The sequence below is a fragment of the Heptranchias perlo genome, chromosome 25, assembly GCF_035084215.1.
Source record: "Heptranchias perlo isolate sHepPer1 chromosome 25, sHepPer1.hap1, whole genome shotgun sequence".
In the NCBI taxonomy this organism is placed as follows: Eukaryota; Metazoa; Chordata; class Chondrichthyes; order Hexanchiformes; family Hexanchidae; genus Heptranchias; species Heptranchias perlo.
In genome coordinates this window covers 46830724-46845765 of record NC_090349.1, presented here as the reverse complement: position 1 = coordinate 46845765, position 15042 = coordinate 46830724, and the positions used below count along the sequence as shown (strand labels likewise).

Sequence of the window (15042 nt, the reverse complement as noted above, 5' to 3'; positions counted from 1 at the left end):
CTCTCCGCCACCCACAGGGCATTGACAGATCCGAACTCAGCTTCATGTCCAATTTCCTGCCCGCTCCCCATAACCCCTAATTCCCTTTACTTCTAGGAAACGGTCTATTTCTGTTTTAAATTTATCTAATGATGTAGCTTCCACAGCTTCCTGGGGCAGCAAATTCCACAGACCTACCACCCTCTGAGTGAAGAAGTTTCTCCTCATCTCAGTTTTGAAAGAGCAGCCCCTTATTCTAAGATTATGCCCCCTAGTTCTAGTTTCACCCATCTTTGGGAACATCCTTACTGCATCCACCCGATCAAGACCCTTCACAATCTTATATGTTTCAATAAGATCGCCTCTCATTCTTCTGAACTCCAATGAGTAGAGTCCCAATCTACTCAACCTCTCCTCATATGTCCGCCCCCTCATCCCCGGGATTAACCGAGTGAACCTTCTTTGTACTGCCTCGAGAGCAAGTATGTCTTTTCTTAAGTATGGAGACCAAAACTGTATGCAGTATTCCAGGTGCGGTCTCACCAATACCCGATATAACTGCAGCAATACCTCCCTGTTTTTATATTCTATCCCCCTAGCAATAAAAGCCAATAAAAGTTGGCTTTCTTGATCACCTGCTGCATAATTCCCAGCACAAGTTACCGGACTGCAATCAGCACTGGCAATCTGGCTGACTTCGCCCCTCCCAGCCCACGGTGCAAAGCTCCACTAACCCAGCACAAACCTGGAATTGAACAGAGGTGCTCTAAGCCTGTATGCGTTAGTTACACACTGCTTTACCAATGGAGGGTGTGAGAGGGCTAGGAAGAGACAATTAACAGCAGGTACGTTAGCTGTAGAAGGACTTACAAGTGATTGAAGACTCCAAGAACGACTCCAAAAGTCATATGAGTAATGCCCAGGATGACTGACATTTTCATTTTAAATGAATTCAGAAAGCTGAGGCGATTATTTGCCAAGTTCCATACCTGAAAAACAAAACAAAGTTATACAATTCCAGATTTTAGTCTGTTAAACACGATGAACCAAGATAAACGTCAGTCAGTGTCTGACTGACTGAAAAAGAAATAAAATAAATTGCATCTATACAGTGTCTTTCAGAACCTCAGGATGTCCCAAAGCGCTTCACAGCCAATGAAGTGCTTTCGAAGTGGAGTCACTGTTGTAATGTAGGAAACACTACAGACAATTTGCGCACAGCAAGATCCCACAAACAGCAATGAGATAATGAGCAGATAATCGGTTTGTGAGGTTAGTTGAGAAATGAATGTTGGTCGGGATATCAAGGGAACTCCCCTGTTCTTCTTCGAATAGTGTCATGGGATCGTTTACCTCCACCTGAGAGGGCAGATGGGGCCTCGATTTAACGTCTCATCCGAAAGACGGCACCTGACAGTGCAGCATTCCCTCAGTGCTGCACTGATGTGTCAGCCTGGATTATGTGCTCAAGTCCATGGAGTGGGACCTTCTGACTCAGAGGAGAGAGTACCATGAGCCATGGCTGACACAATAAAGCATTTAAAATTATAAAATCTGCATTATAGACACTGTTTTGTTGAATTTAAAATGTGAAGAGAAAAGTAACCCTCACAGATCAGGTTCTGCTGTTTCTTAATTCCTGCTGTATGTTCAAGATATATGAGGGGTGTGGAGTAAACATTGCAGCTCTAAAAGACACATACACTATTCTGGTCAAATATTCTGCACCAGATTCACACTGAATATGTCACATATGAACATAAGAAATTGGAGCAGGAGTAGGCCAATCGGCCCCTCGAGCCTGCTCCGCCATTCAATAAGATCATGGCTGATCTGATCCCAACCACAAATCTAAAGAACACAAGAAGTCGGAGCAGGACCCGGCCACATAGCCCCTGGGCCCTCTCCGCCACCCACGGGGCATTGACCGATCCGAACTCAGCTTCATGTCCAATTTCCTGCCCGCTCCCCATAACCCCTAATTCCCTTTACTTCTAGGAAACGGTCTATTTCTGTTTTAAATTTATCTAATGATGTAGCTTCCACAGCTTCCTGGGGCAGCAAATTCCACAGACCTACCACCCTCTGAGTGAAGAAGTTTCTCCTCATCTCAGTTTTGAAAGAGCAGCCCCTTATTCTAAGATTATGCCCCCTAGTTCTAGTTTCACCCATCTTTGGGAACATCCTTACTGCATCCACCCGATCAAGACCCTTCACAATCTTATATGTTTCAATAAGATCGCCTCTCATTCTTCTGAACTCCAATGAGTAGAGTCCCAATCTACTCAACCTCTCCTCATATGTCCGCCCCCTCATCCCCGGGATTAACCGAGTGAACCTTCTTTGCACTGCCTCGAGAGCAAGTATGTCTTTTCTTAAGTATGGAGACCAAAACTGTATGCAGTATTCCAGGTGCGGTCTCACCAATACCTTATATAACTGCAGCAATACCTCCTTGTTTTTATATTCTATCCCCCTAGCAATAAAAGCCAACATTCCGTTGGCTTTCTTGATCACCTGCTGCACCTGCATACCAACTTTTTGATTTTCTTGCACTAGGACCCCCAGATCCCTTTGTACTGCAGTACTTTCCAGTCTCTCGCCATTAAGAAAATAACTTGCTCTCTGATTTTTCCTGCCAAAGTGCATAACCTCACATTTTCCAATATTATATTGCATCTGCCAAATCTCCGCCCACTCACCCAGCCTGTCTATATCCCCTTGCAGGTTTTTTATGTCCTCCTCACTCTCTACTTTCCCTCCCATCTTTGTATCATCTGCAAATTTTGATATGTTGCACTCGGTCCCCTCCTCCAAATCGTTAATATAGATTGTAAAGAGTTGGGGACCCAGCACCGACCCCTGTGGAACACCACTGGTTACTGGTTGCCAGTCCGAAAATGAACCATTTATCCCAACTCTCTGCTTCCTGTTCGATAACCAATCCTCCACCCATGCCAGAATATTACCCCCAATCCCGTGATTTTTTATCTTAAGTAATAATCTTTTATGTGGCACCTTGTCGAATGCCTTCTGGAAGTCTAAATACACTATGTCCACTGGTTCCCCTTTATCCACCCTATACGTTATATCCTCGAAGAACTCAAGCAAATTTGTCAGACATGACTTCCCCTTCATAAAGCCATGCTGACTTTGTCCTATTAAATTATGCTTATCTAAATGTTCCGTTACTGTCTCCTTAATAATAGACTCCAAAATTTTACCCACCACAGATGTTAAGCTAACTGGCCTATAATTTCCAGCCTTCTGCCTACTACCCTTTTTAAATAACGGTGTTACATTAGCAGTTTTCCAATCTGCCGGGACCTCTCCTGAGTCCAGGGAATTTTGGAAAACTATCACCAAAGCATCCACAATCCCTACTGCCACTTCCCTCAAGACCCTAGGATGGAAGCCATCAGGTCCAGGGGATTTATCCGCCTTGAGTCCCATTATTTTACTGAGTACCATCTCCTGAGTGATTTTAATCGTATTTAGCTCCTCCCCCCCGAGAGTCCCCTGTTTGTCCAGTGTTGGGATATTCTTAGTGTCCTCTACTGTAAAGACTGAAACAAAATATTTGTTCAGCATTTTTGCCATCTCCATGTTTCCCACCATTAATTTCCCGGTCTCATCCTCTAAGGGACCTATGTTTGCCTTAGCCACCCTTTTTCTTTTTATATAACTATAGAAACTCTTGCTATCTGTTTTTATATTTTTTGCTAATTTCTTTTCATAATCTAACTTCCCTTTCTTAATCAATCCTTTAGTTACTTTTTGCTGTCTTTTGAAGAATTCCCAATCTTCTATCCTCCCACTAAGTCACTGAAAACAATCTGGGATACTGATTGAGCCTGTGGGTCGAGTCATTCTGAAACCAGGCAGTCAACCCTCAGTCTGACTGAGACACTACACGTACTGCACACTGATTGCTGCTGAACAATACTGCGCTCATGTAATCAGTCCCAAAACAATTTACAACATGAAACACTCACCGGATCGATACCAAATGGATATGGTCCTCTGAAAACACCAGTAATGTTGGGATCCAGAGTTAGGAACCGATTATCCTTAATATCATCAAACCTAAGGAAAAAAAACTCATCAAATCCAGAATTTAGCCAAAATTTTGATCAATTCTGTATTTCAAACAACATCCCTCACATTTTTACATCATTTTTTAACAAGACAAATTCTAAAGCATGTTTAAACAAAACTGTACAGACTAAGAGAAACCATTTTACTGCACCATTTACAGGTTATAATTTGATTGCTTTACTATATTACAGTTCATACAAAAGTCACACATTTTACAAAAGGAGCTGCTATCTCACAATGCCCAGTAACATCTCTAATTGTGTAAATACAGATCTGTAACTTGTGAAGAGGCAAGCAGCAAGAAATAATATCCCAGACACAGACCTTCACCCCAATAACAAGCCAAACATAGTATCAAGTGGCCTGCTCACTCCGTGTACTTCTTAAAATTATCTGACCGTGTTGGGTCGCCCTGTGTTAATTTCAGTTCCGTTCGAGGTTGGAATGAGGGACAAGGTGAGGGTTCGGTTGCAATGACAACTGTTGTCCCCAGACTCATGATGGGGATCATTTAGAAGGACCGTCTTTTAATTGCAACCGAAATGAGGTTCCGTTCCATCTCCCGCTCCCGGAGCAGGGTTCCATCTCCCGCTCCCGGAGCAGGGTTCCATCTCCCGCTCCCGGAGCAGGGTTCCGTTCCATCTCCCGCTCCCGGAGCAGGGTTCCGTTCCAGCTCCCGCTCCCGGAGCAGGGTTCCGTTCCATCTCCCGCTCCCGGAGCGGGGTTCCGTTCCATCTCCCGGAGCAGGGTTCCGTTCCATCTCCCAGAGCGGGGTTCACCTTCGGTTCCAGCTCCCGCTCCCGGAGCAGGGTTCCGTTCCATCTCCCAGAGCGGGGTTCCGGTTCCAGCTCCCGCTCCCGGAGCAGGGTTCCAGCTCAGTCAGGTTGTCCTTCACTTGACCACCTGCAGGGTCTCTCTGTACCGGTCTCACACTCACCTACAGTTCTCCGGATAGATGTGTGACACCACACGTACAGGAAGTTTGAGGAGCCCATCCTTTGCAAGTGTGTGAACATTACACTTAAACACATTATTAGGAAGCATAATCACTAGGTCATAACTAGAATAGTTTGTGGACCCAATTACTTACGTCCAAATTTTATTGTCAAACATATTTTTGACACTCCATCCTGACCCAAATATATTCAAGGACTTTGAAAAACAGTCATTGTAGATAAGGCCAGTGTACAAGGAAAATATTCCCATCATTAGGATGATATAACGGCCATCGAAAAATGTGTTCCAGATCTGTAATAAAAAGTAGTTATCAGTCCTGCACAGGAACGAATTCATTATTGTCACAGTTATAGTAATACAGAATTCCTTGAGAAACAATGTTAAAGTTTGTTTCATTGTACATCTCTGTGCAACTCCCTTCAACTCAAGTGAAGATATTAGAACCTGTAGACTTGCTGCTGAACCATTGAAAAACTGTACATAGTCATTAAATATTAAAAGAAATTAAGATTTATATAGCACCTTTCATAACCTCAGAACATCCCAGAGCACTCACAGCCAATTAAGTACTTTTTGAAGTGCCTTCACTGTTGTAATGTAGGGAAATGTGGCAGCCAATTTGCCACAAACAGCAATAAGATCAATGACCAGACAATCCATTTTTAGTGATGTTGGTTGAGGGACAAATATTATCCAGGACTCTGGGGAGAACTCCCCCACTCTTCTTCGAATAATAGCACAGAATCTTTTACATCCACCAACAGGGCAGACGAGGCCTCGGTTTAACGTCCCATCCGAAAAACAGAATTCAACTATTTCCTAAAATGCTGAATAGACATCTTCCAAAGTGATGCTGCTCTCCCTTTTTTTTTTAAATCACTAAAGTTCAGGTACTCTTCATTATTTGACAGACCCAGTTTGATAACATTACAAAGACAAAGACAGCAGCTCAATCTCCACATTTGTTTTAAAAATCCATCTTTGGATGATAAAATTGCAAATATAATAAATAAACTCAACTGTCGGAAACTGACTTGCCCCTTTGAGTTTCATGCACAACTGAATTAGTTTGAATATTTTACTTTCATTGTAATTTCAATGAAAGTAAAATATTCAAACTATATCATTGTTCACTACAGCAGGAGAGTACAACTGGAGTACAGGGAGTTAATGCAACTTTACAGATTAAAGTCAAAATGTCAGTAAAGACTTTCTATAATCACAGGGACGTAGAGACATACAGGACTCATAGACCTTGGCATCAATCTGGCTTACATAGTTACATGGCATGTACAGCACAGAAACAGGCCATTCGGCCCAACTGGTCTATGCTGGTGTTTATGCTCCACACGAGCCTCCTCCCTCCCTACTTCATCTAACCTACATAACACAGATTTCATTAATTGGCTGTCCTGACCACATGGCATGGGAAATATTTGAAGAGGAGCAGGGAGTTCTCCCGGGTTGTCCTGGGTCAATATTCTTCCCTCAACCAACATCACTAAAACAGATTATCAGCTCACTCGTTTATTTGCTCTTTGTGGGACCTTACTGTGCACCGATTGGCTGTCACATGTGCCTACATCATAACACTGACTGCACCTCAGATGTCATTAATTGGCTCTCCTGATCACATGGCAAGGGAAATGTTTTTACAGATATTTCAAATACACAAAAAGCCACTTGCCTTGGCTCAGTGGCAGTGCTCTCATCTCCGAGTCAGGTTGTGTGTACAACACCAGCTGGTGGAGACAGGTCAGTGTTGTCAGTTAACACTGGAATTCCCAGTAAAGCATCAACAAATGCCGTGACATGTAATGGTTACAGTTGGATTGGCATTTTAACATCGGAAATGCTTGTTAGGGGTACGGTAGTGTGGTGGTTATGTTACTGGGCTAGTGATCCAGTGGCCCGGACTAATAATCCAGACAATGTGAGTTCAAATCCCACCACGGTCGTTTGAGAATTTGGATTTAGTTTACAATATCTGGAAATAAAAATAAAAATCTGGCAACAGTAAAAGTGACCATGAAGCTGTCAGACTGTCGTAAAAACCCAACTGGTTCATTAATGTCCTTTTGGGAAGGAAACCTGCCGTCCTTACCCGGTCTGGGCCTATATGTGACTCCAGTCCCACAGCAATGTGGTTGACTTTTAACTGCCCTCTGAAGTAGCCTAGCAAGACACTCAGTTCGTATCAAACCATTACCAGTGGTTCAAGAAGAAGGCCCAACACCACCTTCTCAGGGCAACTAGGGATGGGCAATAAATGCCAGCCTTGCCAGCGATGCCCACATAAAAAGGTCTGAATGGAGCATCAGCAAGATTTTTAATAAGATTGTGTCTTTATTTATATAAATAAAGACACAAAGAGAGAGAAAGATCAGTAAAAATAAGAGACAGACGGAGACAGAGAGAAATAAGGAAGCTGAAATCATCACAAAAGTAAAGCCAAGCGTCAGGTGTTTATCGTACCCAGGAGCTGATCAGTGAGATTCTCTCCGACACTATTCAGACAAATCGTCAAAGGTCTGACATTGTCGGAGTTTTTTTTTGGATCTACATAAATTCTTGTAAGGTTCTGTAAAAACAAATGCTCGATTCACGTTCATTCCCCTCGTTTCTCACCTCATTTCTGGTGCGCTTCAGTTTTGGGTTGTTTTCAGATAGTACCATCCACAACGCAAATACAGACATGATCAAACCATGTCCAAAGTCTCCGAACATCACCGCAAAGAGGAACGGGAAGGTGACAATAGTGTATGGGCCTATTGGAAAGCAAAAACCGCAAAACATCACTGTTACTGTAGAGAGTGGACAAACTATTTACAGTGAGTAGTTACTGGACACACCAGTCACATCAAACAAAGAACTTCATACAAGAAAAATACAGGATGCAAAGATGAAGCTACATACAGATATACCCTGTTCCCAATAGGGATACTCCCACCTTTGCATACACCTTTACATAGAATTACACAGTATTTACAGCAAAAAAACAGGCCATTCGGCCCAAATGGTCCCTGTTTATGCTCCTCATGACCCTCCTCCCTCCCTACTTCATCTCATCCTATCAGCATATCCTTCTATTCCTTTCTCCCTCATGTGTTTATCTAGCTTCCCCTTAAACGTTTCTATTCTATTCGTCTCAACTGCTCCTTGTGGGAGCGAGTTCCACATTCTCACCATTCTCTGGGTAAAGAAGTTTCTCCTGAATTCCCTATTGGATTTATTGGTGACTGTCTTATATTTATGGCCCTTAGTTTTCATCTCCCCAGAAGTGGAAAGATTTTCTCTACATCTGCCCTGTCAAACTCTTTCATTATCTTAAAGACCTCTATCAGGTCACCCCTCGGTCTTCTCTTTTCTAGAGAAAGGAGCCCCAGCCTGTTCAATCTTTCCTGATAGGTATATCCTCTCAGTTCTAGTATCATCCTTTTAATTCTTTTTTGCACTTTCTCCAGTGCTTCTATATCCTTTTTGTATTATGGAGACCAGAACTGTGCATAGGACTCCAAGTTGCATGTACCTGGATTAACTTCCCGATAGTTTCCAACACCATAAGCATCCACAATATTTTGAAATCCGGAAGTGAATTTATTCGTTCGAAGGAGTGTTGGGGGAGTGTCTGTTGTTGGTATTCGGTTCACAAACGATGGAACAGTGGCACTACTTTTCCTCTGGAAAAAAATATTAAGAAGTGCTTACATCCCTTCACCACTAAAGTTATTAAAAAATGTACAGCAGCCCACAAAAATAGAGCCCTAAAAGGAAACTAAACCCGAGTGATGGAGGTAAATCGGGGAGAGAGCGCGAGCGAGAGAAAGTAAGAGAGGGCAAGGAAGAAAAAAGAAAGACAGAGCGAGCGAGCACACGAGAGAAAAAAAAGAGGAAAAACAGAGTGCGAGAAGAACCAGACGTGACCCTGATGCTCCCCATGGTCGGATAGCCTGCCTTCACTCAGTGTCTAGACTCACGTGTGAAGAATAGCCAGTTGGGCAAAGTACCCGAAGCCACAAGCACCCGTTGGCCTATAGCCCAGCACGCAAAGCACCTTCAGGAGAGGGAAGATAAAGAGAGAAGGGATCTTGTCTGTACTGTCTCCCTGTGAAATTTCCCAACTTCACACTGCTGATGGAGAGCCTTATCCCTCAGGATACATAGTGGAAATTTGAGCACATGTGGCATTTCACTTTCTGACTAAAGATTCAAATGGTTGGAAACCGTGTGCAGTGTGCGCTCGTGTGTCCAATATTCAGTGCTAGCTTCCCACCGATACAGGAAAGCATCCTTCCTAAAGGTCATTAAGGCCCAGCCTACTTATATATCAACACACAAGGTCACACTTAATATCAGCAAGGCTGACTTACAGAACATCAGTTGAGTGCTGATATAATTTAAAAAGCCTATGAAAATAATTCACTTATTAATAAGGAGAATTGCCTGACCATTTTTATTTCAGAGCACACCATTATTGACACTTAATAAAGTCACTATTTCTCTGCTGGGTAATTTCTTGTCCATCAGGACGATTACAGACATGTATGAAATTCATATTGAACAGTCTGCAGTTGTGTGCAGTATTTAAATGCAGACTTTCAGGGGCCCAGAGCTCTTGGATCCGATATGTTTCACTGTACACTCAATGGAAAGCAATTTGTAAAACTCATCAGCTAATCTCCACAACCCACCCTCTACACAGGTATAACAAAAATGTTGCATAAATAAGCATAATGTTTAACCTTGATTACTGTGCATAAATCGAATATTAATACATATTCATACACCTTCTAAACATTGGTGAGAAACTCGAGTAATTTATGATCCAGCTAGTGCAGAAATACCGAATAGTTACTCTCAACTTTAACTGCCAAACTATTACTGTTGAGGAAATGTATGTGGATTAATTAATTGGTTGTAGATTAACTTTTAAAACATTTAAAAAGACCTATTTGGAACTGGGCACTGAGCTTTCAGCCTTGAAAACTGGATTCAAATCCAACCCAAACCAATGCGATGAAAATCCCCTTTCTCTGCGAGCCACAAGGCTCTACATGAAATGAGTTCAGCATTCTCAACCCAAGTTCTTGTAAGGACAGAGCCACACAGCACAACTCCCCGAAATCTGGCACAAAATTAATACCGAAGCCTTAAAAGGTAGCTGGTTGGCAACTAGAAAAATTCAGACTAGAATAACAGGAAGTGTTATTCCGACTCTGGCCTTAATCCACATTGTAGGAGCAGAGTAGATGGAGAAACTAAACTACACATCTGACTGGCCGGTAATGGCCGGGTTTATCCCTCTCCCCGTTTTTAAACAGGGCTGTAACATTTGCAATCCTCCAGTCCTCTGGCCCCGCTCCCATATCTAAGGAGGATTGGAAGATTGTGGCCAGAGCCTTGTATATGCAACTGAACGCATTTACTTATAAGTGGTCAGATTTTATTATCTGAATTCGTTTTGAATTATTTACATTTATAAAAAGATATTAAACAGCACTCACAGACCCTTCTTCCAATGCTTGCCGGACTTTGGTCAGGTCAGCGACTGGACACCACACTTCTGCAATCAGACACTTATTGGTGACATCAAAGCTGCAGAGGTTCAGGATGTGGTAGATGGCCTTCATTTTCTTCACCTGAATCAGCCACGTGTAGATGGATTCAGACGCCTTGGACAGAACTTGCTGCAGATAATCCTCGGTTCTATATAATACCTGAGGAAACAAGTAAAAGAGGTAAAGATAAAATAATGCTTCTCAACCTCGCTCCCCCCACCCCCTCTTCCACTCAATGTAAATAATTCAAAACTAATTCAGATAATAAAATCTGACCGCTTATAAGTAAATGTGTTAAGTTGCATATACGAGGCTCTGCCCACAATCTTGCAATCCTCCTTAGAAATGGGAGCGGGGCCAGAGGACTGGAGGATTGCAAATGTACAGCCCTGTTCAAAAACGGGGAGGGGGATAAAACCAGCAATTACAGGCCAGTCAGCCTAACGTCGGTGGTGGGGAAACCTTTAGAGACAATAATCCAGGACAAAATAGGATTGCAACGGGATCTTGATAAATTGGGCCAGTGGGCCGATGAATGGCAGATGGAGTTTAATTTAGATAAATGTGAGGTGATGCATTTTGGTAGATCGAATCGGGCCAGGACCTACTCCGTTAATGGTAGGGCGTTGGGGAGAGTTATAGAACAAAGAGATCTGGGAGTACAGGTTCATAGCTCCTTGAAAGTGGAGTCACAGGTGGATAGGGTGGTGAAGAAGGCATTCGGCATGCTTGGTTTCATTGGTCAGAACATTGAATGCAGGAGTTGGGATGTCTTGTTGAAGTTGTACAGGGCATTGGTGAGGCCACACTTGGAGTACTGTGTACAGTTCTGGTCACCCTATTATAGAAAGGATATTATTAAACTAGAAAGAGTGCAGAAAAGATTTACTAGGATGCTACCGGGACTTGATGGTTTGACTTATAGGGAGAGGTTAGACAGACTGGGACTTTTTTCCCTGGAGAGTAGGAGGTTAAGGGGTGATCTTATAGAAGTCTATAAAATAATGAGGGACATAGATAAGGTAGATAGTCAAAATTTTTTCCCAAAGGTAGGGGAGTCTATAACGAGGGGGCATAGATTTAAGGTGAGAGGGGAGAGATACAAAAGGGTCCAGAGGGGCAATTTTTTCACTCAAAGGGTGGTGAGTGTCTGGAACGAGCTGCCAGAGGCAGTAGTAGAGGCGGGTACAATTTTGTCTTTTAAAAAGCATTTGGACAGTTACATGGGTAAGATGGGTATAGAGGGATATGGGCCAAGTGCAGGCAATTGGGACTAGCTTAGTGGTATAAACTGGGCGACATGGACATGTTGGGCCGAAGGGCCTGTTTCCATGTTGTAACTTCTATGATTCTATGATTCTATAAAATTAATTGGCACTTGGAAAAGTCTGGGCTAATAACTTGATTGAGTTCTTTGATGAAGTAACGGAGAGGGTTGATGAGGGCAGTGTGGTTGACGTTGTGTATATTGACTTTCAAACGGTGTTTGGTAAAGGACCAAGTAATAGACTGGTTAGCAAAATTAAAGCCCATGGGATTAAAGGAACAGTGGCAGCATAGATACAAAATAGGCTGGCGACAGAAAGCAGAGAGTAGTGGTGAATGGGTTTTCAGACTGGAGGGAAGTATACAGTGGTGTTCCCCAGAGGTCAGTCTTAGGACCGCTGCTCTTTTTTTGATATATATTAATGAATATAGAAGGTATAATGAGTATAGAAGGTATAATTTCAAAGTTTGCAGATGACACAAAACTCGGAAATGTAGTAAACAATGTGGAGGATAGTAACAGACTTCAGGAGGATATAGACAGACTGGTGAAATGGGCATACACAAATTTAAAGGGAGTGCAGGAAGAGAGAGACCGAGGGGTATATGTACACAAATCTTTCAAGGCGGCAGGACAAGTTGAGAAGGCTGTTGAAAAAACATATCATAGAAAGTTACAGCACAGGAGGAGGCTATTCGACCCATCGTGTCCGTACCAGCCGAAAAAGAGCTATCCAGCTTAATCCCACTTTCCAGCACTTGGTCCGTAGCCCTGTCGGTTACAGTACTTCAAGTGCACATCCAGGTACTTTTTAAATGAGTTGAGGGTTTCTGCCTCTACCACCCTTTCAGGCAGTGAGTTCCAGACCCCACCACCCTCTGGATGAAAAAGTTTCTCCTCAGATCCCCTCTAATCTTTCTACCAATTACTTTAAATTGGTAGAAAGATTAGAGGGGATCTGACCCCTCTGCTAAGGGAAATTGTTCCTTCCTATCCACTCTATCTAGTCTCGTCATAATTTTATACACCTCAATTAAATCTCCCCTCAGCCTCCTTTGTTCCAAAGAAAACAACCCCAGCCTATCCAATCTTTTCTCATAGCTAAAATTCTCCAGTCCTGGCAACATCCTCGTGAATCTCCTCTGTATCCTCTCTAGTGCAATCACATCTTTCCTGTAATGTGGTGACCAGAACTGTACGCAGAAGTCTAGCTGTGGCCTAACCAATGTTTTATACAGTTCCAGCATAACGTCCCTGCTTTTATATTCTGTGCCTCGACTAATAAAGGAAAGTATCTCGTATGCCTTTTTAACCACTTTATCTACCTGTCCTGCTACCTTCAGGGATCTGTGGACATGCACTCCAAGGTCCCTCACTTCTTCTACCCCTCTCTGTATCCTCCCATTTATTGTGTATTCCCTTGCCTTGTTTGCCCTCCCCAAATGCATTACCTCACACTTCTCCAGATTGAACTCCGTTTGCCACTTCTCTACCCACCTGACCAGTCCATTGACATCTTCCTGCAGTCTACAGCTTTCCTCCTCACTATCAACCACACGGCCAATTTTTGTATCACCTGCAAACTTCTTGATCAAGCCCCCCACATTCAAGTCCAAATCATTAATATACCACAAAAAGCAAGGGACTTATTACTGAGCCCTGCGGAACCCCACTGGAAACAGCCTTCCAGTCACAAAAACAACAGTCAACCATTACCCTTTGCTTCCTACCACTGAGCCAATTTTGGATCCAACTTGCCACTTTCCCTTGGATCCCATGGGCTTTTATTTTTTTTTGACTAGTCTGCCATGTGGGACCTGGTCAAAAGCCTTGCTAAAATCCATGTAGACTACATCAGATGGGTTACCCTCATCGACCCTCCTTGTTACCTCCTCAAAAAATTCAATCAAGTTAGTCAGACACGACCTTCCCTTAACAAATCCATGCTGACTGTCCTTGATTAACCTGTGCCTTTCTAAATGACGATTTATGCTGTCCCTCAGAATTGATTCCAATAATTTGCCCACCACCGAGGTTAGACTGACTGGCCTCCAGCACCATGCCTGTAGCCAGGGAGGATTGGAAAATGATGGTCAGAGCCTCCGCTATTTCCTCTCTTGCTTCTCGACAGCCTGGGATATATTTCATCCGGGCCTAGCAATTTATCTACTTGCAAAGATACTAATGCCCTTAATATTTCCTCTCTTGCTCTGTTTATCCCATCCAACATTTCACACTCCTCCTCCTTAACTGTAATCTCTGCATCGTCCCCCTCGTTTGTGAATTCAGACGCAAAGTATTCATTAAGAACCATACCCACATCTTCCGCCTCCACACACAGGTTACCTTTTTGGTCTCTAATAGGCCCTACTCTTTCCTTAGTAATTCTCCTGCTCTTAATGTATTTATAAAACATTTTTGAAAAAGCATATGGGATCCTGGGCTTTATCAATAGAGGCAGAGTACAAAAGCAAGGAAATTATGCTAAACCTTTATAAATCACTAGTTAGGCCTCAGCTTTAGTAGTGTGTTTAATTCTGAGCACCACACTTTAGGAAGGATGCCAAGGCCTTAGAGAGGGTGCAGAAGAGATTTACTAGAATGATGCCAGGGATGAGGGACTTCAGTTATGTGAAGAGACTGGAGAGGCTGGGATTGTTCTCCTTAGAGCAGAGAAGGAGACGGGAAGATTTGATAGAGGTGTTCAAAATCATTAACGGTTTTAATAGAGTAAATAAGGAGAAACTGTTTCTAGTGGCAGAAGGGTTGGTAACCTGAGGACACAGATTTAAGGTGATCGGCAAAAGAGCCAGAGGCGACATGAGGAAACATTTTTTTTTAACGCAGTGAGTTGTTCTGATCTGGAATGCACTGCCTTAAAGGGCGGTGGAAGTAGATTCAATAATAACTTTCAAAAGAGAATTAGATTAATACTTGAAGGGAAAAAATTCGCTGGGGAATGGGTCTAATTGGACAGCTCTTTCAAAGAGCCGGCACAGCCACGATGGGCCGAAAGGCCTCCTCCTGTGCTGTACCTTACGAGGATAGATGGGGTTCTCAGTGGCTCAGTTGGTATCACTCTCACCTCGGACTCCAAGGGTCACAGGTTTAAATCCCAGTACAGACTTGAGCACATAATCTAGATTGGCACTTCCAGTGCAGTACTGAGACAATACTGCATTA

General features: G+C 43.0%; 1 protein-coding gene across 1 annotated transcript in view; it reads right to left on the bottom strand.

Moving 5' to 3' along the window:
- Window positions 1–15042, bottom strand: part of LOC137342303 (V-type proton ATPase 116 kDa subunit a 2-like) — a 42998-nt gene that overhangs the window by 13333 nt on the left and 14623 nt on the right. Inside the window, exons 6-11 of the mRNA XM_068006241.1 lie at window positions 10539–10751; window positions 8564–8714; window positions 7663–7802; window positions 5168–5325; window positions 3975–4065; window positions 850–968 (exon numbers count right to left, since the gene is read on the bottom strand). Of these exons, the coding sequence (XP_067862342.1) occupies window positions 850–968; window positions 3975–4065; window positions 5168–5325; window positions 7663–7802; window positions 8564–8714; window positions 10539–10751 (872 nt within the window). The remainder of the gene's footprint in view (window positions 1–849; window positions 969–3974; window positions 4066–5167; window positions 5326–7662; window positions 7803–8563; window positions 8715–10538; window positions 10752–15042) is intronic.